At 44.8% G+C, this 17,077-nt stretch overlaps 1 protein-coding gene across 2 annotated transcripts in view; it reads right to left on the bottom strand.

The window, feature by feature from the left end:
- Positions 1 to 1,821: 1,821 nt before the first annotated feature.
- LOC107547279 overlaps positions 1,822 to 17,077 on the bottom strand; it is a 36,645-nt gene continuing 21,389 nt past the window's right edge. For both annotated transcript variants that reach the window (XM_029068114.2, XM_029068113.2), the window contains 3 exons: positions 10,985 to 11,052; positions 7,971 to 8,112; positions 1,822 to 2,087 (listed from right to left, as the gene is read on the bottom strand). In XM_029068114.2, the coding sequence (XP_028923947.1) occupies positions 1,959 to 2,087; positions 7,971 to 8,112; positions 10,985 to 11,052 (339 nt within the window). In that variant the 3' untranslated portion in view covers positions 1,822 to 1,958. The remainder of the gene's footprint in view (positions 2,088 to 7,970; positions 8,113 to 10,984; positions 11,053 to 17,077) is intronic.

Raw genomic sequence — 17,077 nt, 5'->3', positions numbered from 1 at the left:
GACAAGTGGCAGATCTGGGATCCGAACCCACGACCTCTGTCTCCCAAGCCCGTGCTCTTTCCACTGAGCCACGCTGCTTCTTTGTGTACTCAAGTACTCAAGTGATTACCTAAAAGACAGGAAAGATGAGCTCCACATCCAACTAAGGCCAGAAAGCTGAGTGTAAGAACATATACCTATTCATTCATCCCTTCAGTCACACTGATTGAGCGTGACTGAATCACCTCATCTGTAAAATGAGGATTCAGACTGTGAGCCCCACGTAGGACAAACTGATGACCTTGTATCCACCCCAGCGCTTGGCATATAGTAAACTTTTAACAAGTACCATCATTATTATAAGCCAAAGAGAATAAAAATATTGCCTTGAATTTGAATGCTCTCTCATTTTCTCCTCAAAATATCCCTCAGTGGTGGGGAGAGGTAAGAATCAAGAACCTTATTTTATAGATGAAAAAACTGAAGCCCAGAGAAGTTAAGTGACTAGTTAAGGGTCATGTGTTGAACAAGTGGCCGAGACGGAACTGGAACCCAGATCTCCCTTAAAAAAAATTATTGGTATTTGTTAAGCACTTACTATATGCCAGACACTCTACTAAGCGCTGGGGTCGATATAAGCTAATTAGGTTGAACACAGTTCATGTCCCACGTGGGGTTTACAGTCTTATTCTCCATTTTACAGATAAGGTAATTGGGACACAGAGAAGCGAAGTGATTTACCCAAGGTCACAAGTGGCGAAGCCGGAATTAGAACCCAGGTCCTCTGACTCCCAGGCCCATGCTCTTTTCATGAGGCCAGACAGGATCATAAACTAGCCCTGGTAGTTTTGGTGTTTCTTCTTCCAAAACCAACCCATTGATTTCACAAAATCACTGGATGAAGATAATTCCTATAACCATTATATCCCTTTAGAAATTTAGACAATACTAGATAAAGCAGGTACTTCAGGCAAGCATTTTATTAATGACACAGGAAATGCAAAATTGTTTTTCTTCACTAATGATGAGGGTTCACTGTTCTCTACGTGGCGAGGAGTGTGTTGGCACACTGCGTAGGTTAATTCATTTTAAAGAATTCAGCATTAAGCAAATAAAGTGGTTCGTCCTCAGTTTTGCTTTTCTCAGCTCCCAATTTTCCCAGTAAATTAAATTACTGGGAAAATTAAAAGTAATTTACTGAGTAAATTAAAAGCAACCCAACATTCCTCGGGGAAGGCTGTGAGCCCATGGTTGGGCAGGGATTGTCTCTGTTGCTGAATTGTACTTTCCAACCGCTTAGTTCAGTGCTCTGCCCACAGTAAGTGCTCAATAAATACAATAGAATGAATGAATAAAGAAGAAATAAGGAAACATTCCAGAGCAGAGATGATTTGCATTCCTTCCCGTCTCCCTCATTTGATTTTAAGTTTCATGAGGGCAGGGATCATATCTACTAATTCTATTGTATTGTAATTCTATTGTTCTCAAGGGCTTATTAAGGTGCCCGGAAGGTGCTCAATAAATACTATTGACTGATTGATAATAGTATTGATAATAGTATCAATCGACTGAGTGCGGGAGGAAGCAGAGTATGGAAATCGGAAATCCATTTAGCTCTTGACAAAGTTGCACGAGGATTTGCACGAGGTGACCGAAGGTCAGAGGAAGCGTCTACTGGAAGTGTCTTGAGCATCTGTCATTAAAGGGAAGCAAAGAGGTTCCGAAAAGGAAGCCGCCACCCTTCCCATTTGAAAATGAGGCTCAATTATCCGATTGGCAGCAGGGCTATGGCAAAAGGTCTGCCCGATTCCTCGAGGGTGGATGAAACGACCTTCAAGGTGGTTTTCAGAGCCAGCGGAGTTTTATTCGTCGCTGAAATGGAGTATGTAAATCTCACCAAACCCTCAATCAAGTCTTTTTTGGCCGAAGGGGTGAGGATTCATTTTCAAACACCCTCCTCGCTGTTTGCAGGCAGCTTTCTAATAGAGTGGTACCATCTGAGCCCGGCTGATCCTAAATGGTTGTTCTGGCTTTGCTGATGGATAGGCCATGGGGTGCCTCTCTCCTTGAAGGTAGTCTGGTTTAGGAACTCCAGGGGATCCAAAACCCTCGAAGAAAATGGAAATATAAAGCGTTAGTAGGATTCATTCAGTAGAACGTTTGCTCACATTCAGTAGGTTCAATGTGTTGGGTTAGGCTGACTCTTGAGCTCTCTGGTTTTAAAGATGAATGAAGTGGGAGCGATTTTCTTTCGGCAACTGTTTTTATTCATTCATTCATCCTACCGTATTTATTGAGTGCTTACGCTATGCAAAGCACTGTACTAAGCGCTTGGGAGAGTACGATATAACAATAAGCGGACACATTCCCTGCCCAAACGACTTTATAGTCTACAGCCTACAGTTTTATGCACCCATTTATCCCCATTTGTGCCCCATTTACATATTCATTCATTCATTCAATAGTATTTATTGAGCGCTTGCTATGTGCAGAGCACTGTACTAAGCGCTTGGAATGAACAAGTGGGCAACAGATAGAGACGGTCCCTGCCGTTCGACGGGCTTACGGTCTAATCGGGGGAGACGGACGGACGAGAACGATGGCGATGAATAGAGTCGAGGGGAAGAACATCTCGTAAAAACAATGGCAACTAAATAGAATCGAGGCGATGGACAATTCATTAACAAAATAAATAGGGTAACGGAAATATATACAGTCGAGCGGACGAGTACAGTGCTGTGGGGATGGGAAGGGAGAGGGGGAAGAGCAGAGGGAAAGGGGGAAAAGAGGGTTTAGCTGCGGAGAGGTAAAGGGGGGGGTGGCAGAGGGAGTAGAGGGAGTAGTGGGAGAAGAGGAGCTCAGTCTGGGAAGGCCACATATATAATAAGAATACTCATGATGATGGTATTTAAGTGCTTACTATGTGCTAAGCACTGTTTTAAGTGCTGGGGTAGATAGAAGGCTATCAGGTTGTCCCACGTGGGGCTCACAGTCTTAATCCCCATTTTACAGATGAGGTGACTGAGGTAACTGAGACCTCATTTACCTCATCTGGAAAAAGGGGATTAAAACTGTGAGCCCCACGTGGGACAACCTGATTCCCCTGTGTCTACCCCAGCGCTTAGAACAGTGCTCTGTTCTAAGAAGCAGCGTGGCTCAGTGGAAAGAGCGGGGGCTTGGGAGTCAGAGGTCATGGGTTCGAATCCCAGCTCTGCCACTTGCTAGCTGTGTGACTTTGGGCAAGTCACTTAACTTCTCTGTGCCTCAGTTACCTCATCTGTAAAATGGGGATTAACTGTGAGCCCCATGTGGGACAATCTGATCACTCTGTATCGCCCCAGCGCTTAGAACAGTGCTTTGCACACAGTAAGCGCTTAACAAATACCACCATTATTGCTCTGCACATAGTAAGCGCTTAACAAATACCAACATTATTGTTATTATTTGCCCAAAGTCACACAACTGGACAAGTGGCGGAGCCGGGATTAGAACCATGACTTCAGACTCCCAAGCCCATGCTCTTTCCGCTAAGCCATGCTGCGTCTCATAATTAATAATTATGGTATTTGTTAAGTGCTTAATAGGTGCCAGGCACTGAACTAAGCGCTGGGGTGGATGCAAGCAAATCGGGTTGGATACGGTGCCTGTCCCGCACAGGGCTCACGGTCCCCATTTTACAGATGAGGTAACTGAGGCACGGAGAAGTGAAGTGGCTTGCCTAAGGTCACACAGCAGACAAGTAGAGGTGCTGGGATTAGAACCCATGACCTTCTGACTCCCGGGCCCGGGCTCTATCCTGTTTTACTAACTTGTCTGTGTTGGTAGGTCACTCTCCGCTGTTAGAGTGTAAGCTCCTTGTGAACAGGAAACGTGCGACTTCTTCGCTCCATTTCCCAAGCACTTAGTGTTTATCGATCTTAGTACAGTGCACTGCACCCATTCGGAGCTCAATAAATACCATGACTATTACCACAATTACGGATTATCTCAAAGGAATAAGCGTATTGTAGCAGCGTGGCCTAGTGAGACAGTGTGGTCTAGTGGATGGAGCACGGCCTGGGAGTCAGAGGACCTGGGTTCTAAACCCGGTTCCGCCACTAATGTGCTGTGTGACGTTGGGCAACTCATATCACTTCCTCTGTGCCCCAGTTACCGCCTCTATAAGATGGGGATCAAGACTGTGGGCCCCACGTGGGACACGGACGGTGTCCCAGCTGATAAACTTGTGTCTACCCCAGCGTTCAGTACAGTACCTGGCTCATAGGTAAGCACTTAACAAATGCAAATATAACAAATAAAAATATTCTGTCAGCTTCACACACTTGCGAGGCAGTGAAAGAATCAGGGAATGGTCTTCCGACCACGTGGGCCTGCGTGTTGTGGCATCGGAAAGAATGGCCGGGGGCACGTGTCACGCGTCGGACGCAGGGTGTATGATAAAGACAGGGAGCCCGGTGTGGGACAGGGACTGCGTCCAACCCCATTACATCGCATCTAACCCAGTGCTTAGAACAGTGCCCGGCACACAGTTAGCGCTTAACAAATACCACAGTTATGATTATGCTGCCATGTGAGTTTTCCTCAACAAGGACTCAGCTTCCACGTTCTAGGGGGACGGGGTGTGCTGGGAACTTTTAAACAGATTTACACTTCCTGCCAATCCAAAAGGTATGAAGCAAGGTCCAAATATTTAAAGGAGGCTTTTGAACCAATAAAACCTGAAGTTCTTTTTCTGATATCGTGGAAATAAAGTCCAGACTTTTGTGTAGTAATGCCAGTGTGCCTACCTGTCGTCCAAATTAAACATTTGCCTGGAAAAATGTGTCTGCATGTGTGTGTGTGTGTTTTCGCAACACCTCTTTTATTTCATAATTATAAAATTACGATTTCAGTTACAGCCTAAGGAACTGCTATTGCAAGAGCACCATTCGTATATTCAGCTGACATTATTTGCAGCACACAAATCACTGCCTGCTCACTCGTTTTGGTTATGTTTGATGGTTTTTGGTTTTTTCTGTGTTGAATCTAAACTCTGTCGCCATTGAAATGAAATGGCTTTGGTCCATTGTAAATCTCGTGCATAGATGAACGTATCTCTCCTCAAAGAAAACCATGGGCTGTATGGATGTCCCAGTTAAAAACTGGATGGAGAATGTACCATCATTCTGGTCTAAAGTTTGAGATTTCGTTTCCCTTCTCTACTGTCCCTTTTAAAAAAAAAAGCACAAACAAAAAACCCCACAGTACTGCTATTTATTTAATGTCTGTATTTATTAATTAATCAGATTTACAAGACAGACATATAATCCGCACTGGTTTTTCACAGTACAATATTTTGAAAATTGGCATTGGGTTTAAAAAAAAAGTGAATTCTGCAAAGTGCAAAAAACTGTCACAGACATCCTGCATTCCAACTTGCTGGCCGATTTTTGTGCTAAAAACAGTGATCAGTTCTTGGCACTGACTCCAAGAGAACAGTTCCACTGGCCAGCTGTGATGGCATCTATCGAGATTTCAACAGCGACTACGTAAATCCACGTGCAGTGGCTAAAAATAGTACTAGTACTACTAGTAGTAAAATATTTATTGAGTAGCCACATGCAATGCACCATCCTAAGTGCTCAGAAAGAACCAAACAAGTGACAAAATCCCTGCCCACAAAAGAGTTTATGAACAAGGGAGATAATTCAATCGGTCACCAAAACCTGCCGCTCTCACCTTCACAACATCGCCAAGATCTGCCCTTTCTTCTCCATCCAAACCGTTACCACGTTAGTACGGTCACTCATCCTTTCCCGACTGAATGGCTGCATCGGCCTCCTTCCTGATCTCCCAACCTCCTGTCCCTCCCCACTTCAGTCAATACTTCACTCTGCCGCCCGGATTATCCTTCTACAGAAATGCTCTGGGCACGTCACCCCCTTCCTCAAAAACCTCCGGTGGTTGCCTATCTACCTTTGCATGAAGCAAAAACTCCTCACTCTTGGCTTCAAAGCTGTCCATCCCCCTGCCCCCTCCTACCTCACCTCCCTTCTCTCCTTCTCCATTCCAGCCTGCACACTCTGCTCCTCTGGTGCCGCTCACCTCCTCACTGGACCTCGTTCTCGCCTGTCCCCCCGTCGGCCCCTGGCCCACGTCCTACCTCTGGCCTGGAACGCCCTCCCTTCTTACATCCTCCAAACTACACACTTTCCCCTTTCAAAGCCCTCCTGAAAGCTCACCTCCTCCAGGAGGCCTTCCCAGACTGAGCCCCCCTTTTTGTCTGCTCCTCCTTCCCTCCCCATCGCCCCGACTCCCTCCCACTGCTCTACCCCCCTCCCCACCCCAAAGCATTTGTGTATATATGTACATATGTATTATTCTATTTATTGTATTAATGATGTGTATATATCTATAATTCTATTTATATTGATGCTATTGATGCCTGTCTACTTGCTTTGTTTTGTTGTCTGTCTCGCCCCTTCTTGACTGTGAACCTGTTGTTGGGTAGGGATTGTCTCTATTTGTTGCTGAATTGTATTTTCCAAGCACTTAGTACAGTGCTCTGCACACTGTAAGCGCTCAATAAATATGATTGAATGAATGAATGAATCATAATGATGGTATTTATTAAGAGCTTTCTATGTGCCAAGCTCTGTTCTGAGCGATGAGCCCAGTTCTAAGCTCTGGGCATGAACATAATTCAGGAATAGAGTACTCAAAATAAATGATTGAAAGTGCAATGGAATAGACAATATACAGCAGCACTGAGGATAGGAATAAAGATCAATTAATCGTATTTATTGAGCTCTGACTGTGTAGTATAATATAACAGAGCTCAATCAACCAAATTTATTGAGCACTTGCTATGTGCAGAGCATTGTACTGAGCTCTTGGGGGAGTACAGTATAACACGCTCTCTGCCCACAAAAAGCTTACAGACATTGATATTAATAAAATGTGGATATATATATATATATATATATATATATAAGCACTGTGAGACTGAGGGTGGGAGGAAAGGGAGTAAATCCGAGGGTGACCCAGAAGTGAGTGGGAGACGAAGAAATGAGGTCTTAGGAAAGGCCTCTTAGAGGAGACGTGCCGTATGGCCAACGGCTAATGGCCAGTGGCCTGCCGTATGACCTTGAACAACTCATTTAACCTCTCTGGGCCTCAGGTTCCTCATCTGTAAAATGGGAATAAGATCCTTCCTCGCCCACCTAGCCTGTGAGTCATGTAGGGGACTAGGACTGGGTCTGAACTGATTATCCCTCTAGACTGTAAGCTCGTCGTGGTCAGGGAATGTGTCTGTTTATTGTTATACTGTACTCTCCCAAGCATTTAGTAGAATGCTCTGCACATACTAAGCACTCAGACAGATATGCACATAATTGCTGTGGGGCTGAGGGAGGGTGAATAAAAGGTGTAAACCAATTGCAAGGGTGATGCAGAAGGAAATGGGAAAAAGGGAAATGAGGGGTTAGTCAGGGAAGGCTCAGAATTCTTTGAGAACTTGGGGCCCTGCTCCTCAGAAACGTAAGCTTTCCGAGGATGCTCTGCTTGCATTTTCATTGGTGGCAATGTCAACCTACTCCACTGAGAAACACGCTTGGAAGGGGAGACTTTTGGGGTTTTTTTTAAGGAGACTAAAATGATGGCATTTGTTAAACGCTTACTACGTGCCAGGCAGTGTATTAAGTGCTGGGGGTAGATACAAGCAAATCGGGTCGAACCCAATCCCTGTCCCATATGGGGCTCACAGTCCGGCTCACAGTCTCAATCCCCATTCTACAGATGAGGTAACTGAGACCCAGAGAAGTGAAGTGACTTGCCCAAGGTCACGTAGCAGACAAGTGGTGGAGCCAGGACCTTCTGACTCCCAGGCCCGTGCTGTATCCACTACGCCATGTTGCTTCTCTTGGTCCCATTTACCCTGGATCACCAATATTGTCAAGTATCGATTCTCAAGAAACCTCAACAAGGCGAGAATTAAGACGTGGGGTACTTACAACCTGAGGCTGCTGTTGCCGGGGAGGACCTGCGTTCCTGGCCAGATAGTCCACCTGGGGCCTACCCGGTGGCCGAGAGTCGTACTGACCGTAAGATGGAGAGGGATAAGAGATCTCTTCCGTGGCCCCTCGTGTCATGAAACTGTATTAGAGATGAAGAGGAGAAAAAAATGGAGAAAATGACTGGCAAATGCCTCTCAATCCATCAGTCAATCCACAGTATCGACTGAGCACCGATGGTGCACAGAGCACTGTATTAAGCACTTGGGTGAATATAACAAACGCTAAAGATCTGTTGAGTGTTTGGCAGATTCCATTTAATAAGGGCAACAGACCAAATGATTTACAAGTAATGGGAACAGAATGAAGAACCAGGGTCAACGGGTAACAGCAAGAGCGTGGAAAAATTAAAATAAATGAGGATCTATACGTAGATCACTACACATCATCAATACGTCATAGATCGATATTAAGGACATGGTGAAACTAGTCCTCAGAGTTGCAGCCTGGCTTGAGAATTGAGTCAGTTACTGAGGAAAAGACCAGAGTGGTGCACTGTGTTCGAAAATGGAGCGGTTCTCTGCCAACAAACTCTTCGTCAGGAATGAGAGACGTGGAGGGAACTGTCATCGCTGTGAGGAACTTTCCCACATCGACCACTTCAGCCCTGATCTCCCTCCTTCTCTGCAGCCTCACATTTCCTCCTGCCCTCAGGACATCTCTCCGTGGATGTCTTGCCAACACCTCAAACTAAACATGTCCATAGCAGAACTTTTTGTCTTCCTGCACAAACCCTGTCCGCCCCATGACTTTTCCATCACTGTAGACATCACCAACATCCTCCCTGTCTCACAAGCCCATATCCTTGGCATTATGCTGGACCCATCTCTCTCGTTCAATCTACATATTTGTTCTGTCACTAAATCCTATCTATTCAATCTTCACAAAATCCTTAAAATTGGCCCTTTCCTCTCCATCATAAACTCTGATGAGCCAAGCACTTATGTTCTCCCCCCTTGTTTACTGAATCAGCCTCCTTGCTGACTTCCCTTCCACGTGCCTCACCCTACTCCAATCCATACTTCACTCTGCTACCTGGATCATTTTTCTAAAAAAACCCATTCAATCCATGTTTCCCCCCTCCTCAAGAACCTCCAGTGGTTGCCAATCTAGTTCCGCATCAAACAGAAACTCCTTATCACTGCCTTTAAAGCCCCCAGTGGGCTCACCCTCTCCTATCTTACAATCTAACTTAATAAATACCATAATTATTATTATTATTGTTATCTTGCTACAACCCAGGACGGTCACTTTGCCCTTGCAATGCTGTACTTCGATCTTGCCTATCTTGCCACCGATCCCTTACCCACATCTTGCCTTTGGCCTGGAAATCCCTCCCTCTTTATATCAGACAAACCACCACCTTCAAAGCCTTATTAAAATCACATCTCCTCCAAGAGGCCTTCCCCAACTAAGCCTTCATCTCCCTACTCCCTCTCTCTCCCTTCTGCATTGCATATACACATGTGAAGCGGCATGGTTTAGTGGGAAGGGCCCGGGCTTGGGAGTCCGAGGTCATGGGTTCTAATCCAGGGTCCGCCACTTATCCGCTGCGTGATTTTGGGCAAGTCACTTAACTTCTCTGTGCCTCACTTATCTCACCTGCAAAGTGGGGATTAAGACTGTGAGCCCTACATGGGATAACCTGATTATCTTGTATCTACCCCAGCACTTAGAACAGTGCTTGGCACATAGTAAGCGCTTAACAAATACCATCATTATTATAATCATTATAAGCACTTGTGTTCGTACCCTTTTTTCACCCTACCCTCTACTCTACAGCACTTAGTACATATCTTTAATTTATTTTAACGTCTGTCTCCCCCTCTTGACTGAAAGCTCCTTGTGGACGGGGAACATGTCTACCATCTCCGTTGTATTGGACTCTCCCAAGTGCTTAGTAGTGCCCTCTGTATACAGTCAGAGCTCAATAAATTCGATTGATTGATTGAAGAAAGAGAAAATAGTGTCAAGTTTGGGAAACACTAATCATGGCAAGGGAAAGCTTATTGGTGTGCACATTATGAGATTCTTCCCTTGTTAGAGATGGTGTGAAAACTCTCCCTCTTCAATCAATCAGTTGTATTTATTGAGCACTTACTGTGTTCAGACCCCTGCAGACAGTGCTTGAAAAATACAATACAGCAATAAAAAGAGACAATCCCTGCCCACTATGGGCTCATGGTCTAGAATTAAAATTAAAATTTTAGTCTTAAAATTCCTGCACAGTCTCAGTACTCAGAGATGCCTCTCTGCAGATGATTCCCAAATCTACCTCTCCCGCCCTATCTTTCTTCTTCTTTGCAGTCTCATATTTCCTCCCGCCTTCAGGACATTGTTACCTGGAAGAGCTGAGAGCTGTTTGTCTTTATTCAGTGAACAATCACACTTGGCACTTACCATGCTCAGAGTACCGTACTAAGTTCTTGGGAGAGTGCAATATGACAGATTGATACACTTGAGCCTGGAAGTCAGAAGGACCTGCGTTCTAATCCCGGCTCCATCGCATATCTGCTTTGTGACCTTGGGAAGTCCCTTAACTTTTCTGTGACTAGGTTACCTCATCTGTAAAATGGGGATTCAGGCTGTGAGCCCTTTGTGGGACCGGGACTCTGTCCAACCTGATTACCTTAAATCTACCCCAGCACTTAGTTCAGTGCCTGGAACATAGTAAATATATTTTTTTTTAAAAAAAAAAAATCAAAGGTAAGTTCTCTGTCCACAAGTGTGCCCCTTATTCTTCTTTATGCTACTTAGCCAATCTGAAAGCCAGTCTGTCTTACCCATGCTGTAGCTGCAACCCATCAACCGGTTTTAGCCAGAGACTAAATCCAAGCCATTCAATTCCCTTGTGACTCCCCGATCCCCACCCTCTCTCACCTCATAAAAAAAAAAATCCAAACTGATCTGCCTCGATGTTCTCAACCTTTCAGATTTTCAAAATGATGATTTACCTGAAAGATCGTGTGGGGAACTGTGATTGAGTTGGTCCCGAGGCCTTGGCATGTGCCATCTGTAAAGACTGGTGAAGAAGAGCAGAGTTAGAATCTGTCATAAGGAGTGAGATTTATCTAACAAAGAAAACTGTCCCTAGATCTCTACCAGCCTAGCCCAGAAAAGTGCGGGAGATAGAGATGAGGTGAGCACCTCTTTCCGTGATAAGATTGCGGTTTGTGGAAAAAATAAATGTCACTACTTTCAAAATGGTGACTTTAAACCCGATCAGTGGTTGACCTGCCTCCCCCATCAGATTGAGAGAAGGCGTCAGCATGGCTTAGTGGAAAGAACATGGGCTTGGGAGCCCCACGTGGGACCACCTGCTTACCTTGTATCTACCCCAGCACTTAGAACAGTGCTTGGCACATAGTGAGCGCATAGTGAGATTTCTCCAGGCCCTGTATCCAGGATGTGAGCTCCTTGTTAGACTGTGAGCTCCTTGTGGGCAGGGATAGGTCTCATTGTTGTTATATTGTACTCTCCTGAGCGCTTAGTACAGTGATTGGCACACAGTAAGTGCTCAATAAATACAATTGAATGAATGAATGAATGTGGGTCTTCAATACTGTCTGTCTCCACACCAGACTGTCAGCTCCTTGAGGATAGGACCTGTGTCTCTTAGTTTTATTGGGATGACGATGATGATGATGGTATTTGCTAAGCGCTTACTATGTGCCAAGCACTGTTCTTAAGTGCTAGGGTAGATACTAGGTAATCAGATTGTCCCACGTGGGGCTCACAATCTTAATCCCCAATTTACAGATGATGTAACTGAGGTACAGAAAAGTTAAGTGACTTGCCCAAAGTCACACAGCTGACAAGTGGGGCAGCGGGATTAGAAGCCACGGCCTCTGACTCCCAAGTCCGTGCTCTTTCCACTAAGCCTTCCCAAGGGCTTGGTGGGCTTGGTACAATGTCCTGCACACAGAAGGCAATCCCATCTGATTGATTTGTATCTATCCCAGAGCTTAGAACAGTGCTTGACAATCAATCAATCATATTTATTGAGCATTACTTTGGGCATAGCACTGTACTAAGCACATGGGAGAGTTCAATGTAACAGAGTTGGTAGACACATTCCCTGCCCATAATGAGCTTACAATGTAGAGCCGGGAGACAGACATTAGTAGAATAGAATGAATATTATTATTATTGATATAAAGTGCTTAACAAATGCCACAGAAGAAAAGAAGGCACTCAATAAAAATAAACACAATGGATCCAATGAACTTTCAGCTCCTGGAAGGCTGCATCAATCTCCTCACAGATCTCACTGCCTTCAGTCTCTGGGGATACAGAGCATGTGCCTCGAGCTACCAAGTCTTCCAATGCACGTGCTTGCGACTTTTACCCAGACGTTTTAACGATGCTGAAACAGTTCTGACTTCCATGGGAGCAGGCAGTGTGTGCCCTCTGGCACCTCAGAACACGACCACCCCAAACCTAGATCCATCTACCCTGACTCCCCACTTTTCAGGCAGATGGAGCCTTTAAGGTTCTCTGGAGAATGCATAGTCAGCATTCTCCCTGAGGGAGGGATTCCAGCCCAACTGATCTTTTACACTCAATCCTTTTCCCCTTAACTTTCCCCCAGTTTGATGAATTTAGCAGATAACCCGTTTTACGTGACTGAATTTTTTTTATGAGGCTGATCCGCCGGGTCCTGGTCTCCCCATTAGGGACTGCCCTCAATGTCTCTGGGAGTAAAAACGGCTTATGAGAATTCATGGTGAGCCCTGGAGCATGCCCATAAGCTGATGGTTTGGGTTTTTTTCACCAGAATTGATGAAGAAAAAATTCAGGAGCTGAGAGGAAAGTGCAGAAAGCTCTGAGGTGAGAGAGATTATCCAAGTTAGATGAAATTCAACTAAGGAAAAACTGGGTCAGAAGGGGAAGAGAACTGGAATTCTCTCAACTTCTGCTAATTAGGGGACCACTTCTGCACCTTGACTTAGGATACCCCTAGCCTCCCTAAAACCACCACCCTGAAAGCACATTCCACTGCAAATACTAATAATCATAATAATGGTATTTGTTAGGTGCCTCTCTGTGCCTCAGTTACTTCACCCCTAAAATGGGGATTAAGAGGGTGAGCTCCAGGTGGCAGAGGGACTGTAACCAACCTCACTAACTTGAATTCACCCCAGCACTTAGAACAGTGCTTGGCACATAGTAAGCACCTAACAAATACCAAAGTCGCACAGCTGACAAGTGGTAGAACTGGGATGAGAACCCAAGACCTCCAACTCCCAAGTCCATGCTCTTTCCACTAAGCCGCACTAATGAACATTACATAGATAGTTAATTGGACATAAGCAATGTTTATCAACCTGTGACCAGAAATGAACTATGCCACATTGATAATGTGCAAATCAAGTGATAATAGCAACAAAAATAATGATAATTACGACATCTTTTCTTGTCTATTGCTGTCAAGTCATCTCTGACCCATAGCGATGCCATGGACGCATCTCTCCCAGAGCTCCCCACCTCCGTCCGCAATCGTTCTGGTAATGGATCTATAGAGTTTTCTTGGTAAAAATACGGAATGGTTTACCATCGCCTCCTTTCGCGGAATAAACTCAAGTCTCCACCCTCGACTCTCTCCCATGCTGCTGCTGCCCAGCACAGGTGAGGTTTGACAAGTAGCAGATTGCCTTCCACTGGCTAGCCACTGCCCAAGCTAGGAATGGAATGGGTAGGCCTCTGCTTGACACTCCCTCCTCTGGTAACTCCCCAGAGAGGGGAATTACAGCATCTATAAAGTATCAAAGTTGATGTTGGCTGCATAATAACTCTGATGGTATTTATTAAGATCTTACTCTGTGCCTTATTCTTAGATTGCGAGATCTTTGAGTCTTTAGGACCAGGTCAAATTAACATTCCTGTCCTTTCTGAGCATTTACTAGCGTGGCTTGCACACAGTGCTTAATAAACACTACTATTACTATTTCCACTTTAATTAATGGTTTCCTGATTGATTTTTCTTTAACTCAGGTCACAACCCCACCCTTATTATCATAAGGCGATAGCGCTTGGTACAGTTCATTGTACCCAGTGGATGCTCAATCAAGGCTGCTACTAATTACTCATACTTCTGATTGCCTCTTGTACCTGCAACCTTTGGATAAACCTTGGACATATCAATTTACACTCCGTACTATTTGAATACTTCCTCCTATTTGTAAACTACTTGATGTCTATTTCCCAAGTTAGATCATAAACTCTCTGTGGACCGGAAATGCCCTGCCTACAAGAGGTTCTTGAAAATTCTTGACTGATTCAAAATGATTATCTTAAAAGCCAATTCTACTTAAAAGAATATATATTTGACTTTTAAATTTTCTTAAAAAAAAAAAAAAGAAATCCCAAGGAAAACTCCCACAGTGACCAAACAGAAGTTTGATTTTAACATCAAAATCACAAATATGTCTGCCGGAGAAGCAGCGTGCCTAGCGGAAAGAGCTTGAGCCCGAGAGTCAGAGCTCCTGGGTTCTAATCCTGGCTCTACCACTTGTCTGCTCTGCGACCTGGGGTAAGTCACTTTACTTTTCTGGCCCTCAGTTCCCTCAGCTGCAAAATGGGGACTCAATACCTGTTCTCCCTTCTATTTAGACTGTGAGCCCCACGTCAAAACTGATTGTTTTGTGTTTATGCCAGGGTTTAATACAGCGCTTAGCACATAGTAGTCACATAAAAAACACCAAAATTATTTTGGGAATAGCCCTGTTAGCAAACGCTTTTAGGACCCAACACGTCGAGGTGACCCTTTTCTCCAACCTCAGTTATCTCATCTGTAAAATGGAGATTAAGACTATGAGTCCCACGTGGGGCATGGACTGTGTCCAACCTGATTAGCTTCTATCTACCCCCGTACTTAGTGCGGTGACTGGCACATAGTAAGCACTTAACAAAGGGCCTTGAAAAACAAAACAAAAAATGGCCCGAAAGAACTTGTTCCTGGTTCCCCTATGAGACCAGGGATATAAACTGCAGATCCTGGGCTTTTTAACTTTCAGAAAAGTCCCACCAAAATAGTATTTCAAACCAAGACGAAGGAGCCGAAATGATAAAAGTGTAGTCCTGCCATCTACTGCTGTACGATGGGCAGTGCACTTTCTCTTGCACAGACCTATAAAAGAGGATTTACTCTTTGTAAAATTGTGAAAAATGTGCCCAGCCAACAACTTTGGGGAGGAAATTATGACCATCGTTCCCTATTTTGTCAGAGAGGGGGTGAACTAAGAGCACAGGAGTCACCAAGGGGTATGGAGAAGAATGGTCCAGGATGGTCCTATATCCTTGGGGTCCCTCAAGACCCAATTCTGGACCCCCTTCTATTGTCCGCCTACACCCACTCCCTTGGAGAACTTGTTTGCTCTCACGGCTTCAACTATCACCTCTGTGTGGAAGAGTCCCAAATCTACGTCTCTAGCCCTAATCTCTATTCCTCTCTGCAGTCTCACATCTCCTCCTGGCCACATCCCGCCATCACCTTGAACTAATCAAGTCCAAAACAGAACTTCTCATCTTCCCACTCAAGCTCTGCTCTTCCCCAAACCTTCCCATCACTGTAGACATCACCACCATCCTCCTTACCCCAGAGATCCAGAATCTTGACACTATCCTCTACTCATCTCTTTCATTCAATCTGCATATTCAATCTGTCACTGAATCTTGTCAGTTCTACCTTCACACGGCTAGAATCCAACTCTCCCTCTCCATCCGAACCGCTACCGCTCTGATAGAAATACTTCTCCTATCTCTACTTAAAACTTTAAACTCCTATTAAAGTTTAAGTTTTAAGTCTCCTATCAGAGTTAAAATCAAACTTCTGTTTGGTCACTGTGGGAGCTTTCCTTGGGATTTCTTTTTTTTTTTCCCAAGAAAATTTAAAAGTCAAATGTATGTCCTTTTAAGTTCTCCTATTTCCTGCCTCTCCCCTGTCCAAGTCTCCTATCCTCAAAAACCTCCAGTGGTTGTCCATCTAGCTCCACATTCATTCGATCACATTTATTGAGCATTTACTGTGTGCAGAGCTCTGTTCTAAGCGCTAACAGAAACTCCTTACCACTGGCTTTAAGGCACTCAATCAGTTCTACCCTTCCTTTCTCACCTCGCTACTGTCCTACTGCAGCCCAACTCACTTATTTCACTCCTCTAATAATGGCAATAATAATAATAATCGTGGTATTTGTTACGCATTTACTGCATGCCAGGCAGTGTACTGAGTGCTGGGGTAGATCCTGTCACACATGAATCTGACAGTCTTAATTCCTGTTTTACAGATGAGGGAACTGAGGCACAGAGAAGTGAAGTGACTTCCCCAAGATCACACAGCAGACATATGACGGAGCCAGGTTTAGAACCCAGGTCCTTCTGACCCCCAGGCCTGGGCTTTATCCGCTATGCCATGCTGCTTCTCATACTAACCCACTCACTGTATACCTTGACCTCTTCTGTGTTGCTGCTGACTCCTTTCCCAGCTTCTCGCCCGGAACTTCCTCCCCCTTCATATTCCACAGACCATTTCCCCCTCTTTCAAAACCCTCCTAAAATGATATCTTGTCAAACAAGCCTCCTCTGATTGACCTCTCTTTTCCCCACCCCATTTGACCTCTCCTCTGTGTTGTCCAAGCCCACCCCAGCCCCCAGTCCCCGGTACTTATGTGCGGTACATATCCTTATACTCTGTCATTTCCCCTAGCTGTAGTTTATTTCAAAGCCTGTCATCCCCCTTTAGACTATACACACTCCTTGTGGGTAGGGAGTTGTCTACCAACTCTACTGTACTGTACTCTCCCAAGTGCTCCCTGGGCACCGAGCGCTGAACTAAGTGTTTGGGAGAGTACTATTCAGTAGAGTTGGTAGAGGCGACCCCTGCCCTCAAAAATCTTACAGTTTAATGCATTGTGGTTAACGCCTTGAATGTGTAAGACATTTATATTTCTCAGTCAATCTATCAGTGGTATTTACTGAGTGCTTACTATGTGCAGAGCACTGTTCTGAGTGCTCGGGAAAGTAGTGAGAAGAAGCAGCATGGCTTAGTG

This window comes from Ornithorhynchus anatinus, chromosome 6 (genome assembly GCF_004115215.2).
Source record: "Ornithorhynchus anatinus isolate Pmale09 chromosome 6, mOrnAna1.pri.v4, whole genome shotgun sequence".
Classification (NCBI taxonomy): Eukaryota; Metazoa; Chordata; class Mammalia; order Monotremata; family Ornithorhynchidae; genus Ornithorhynchus; species Ornithorhynchus anatinus.
The sequence above is the reverse complement of the archived record's forward strand: the minus strand, read 5'-3'. Positions and strand labels throughout refer to the sequence as shown.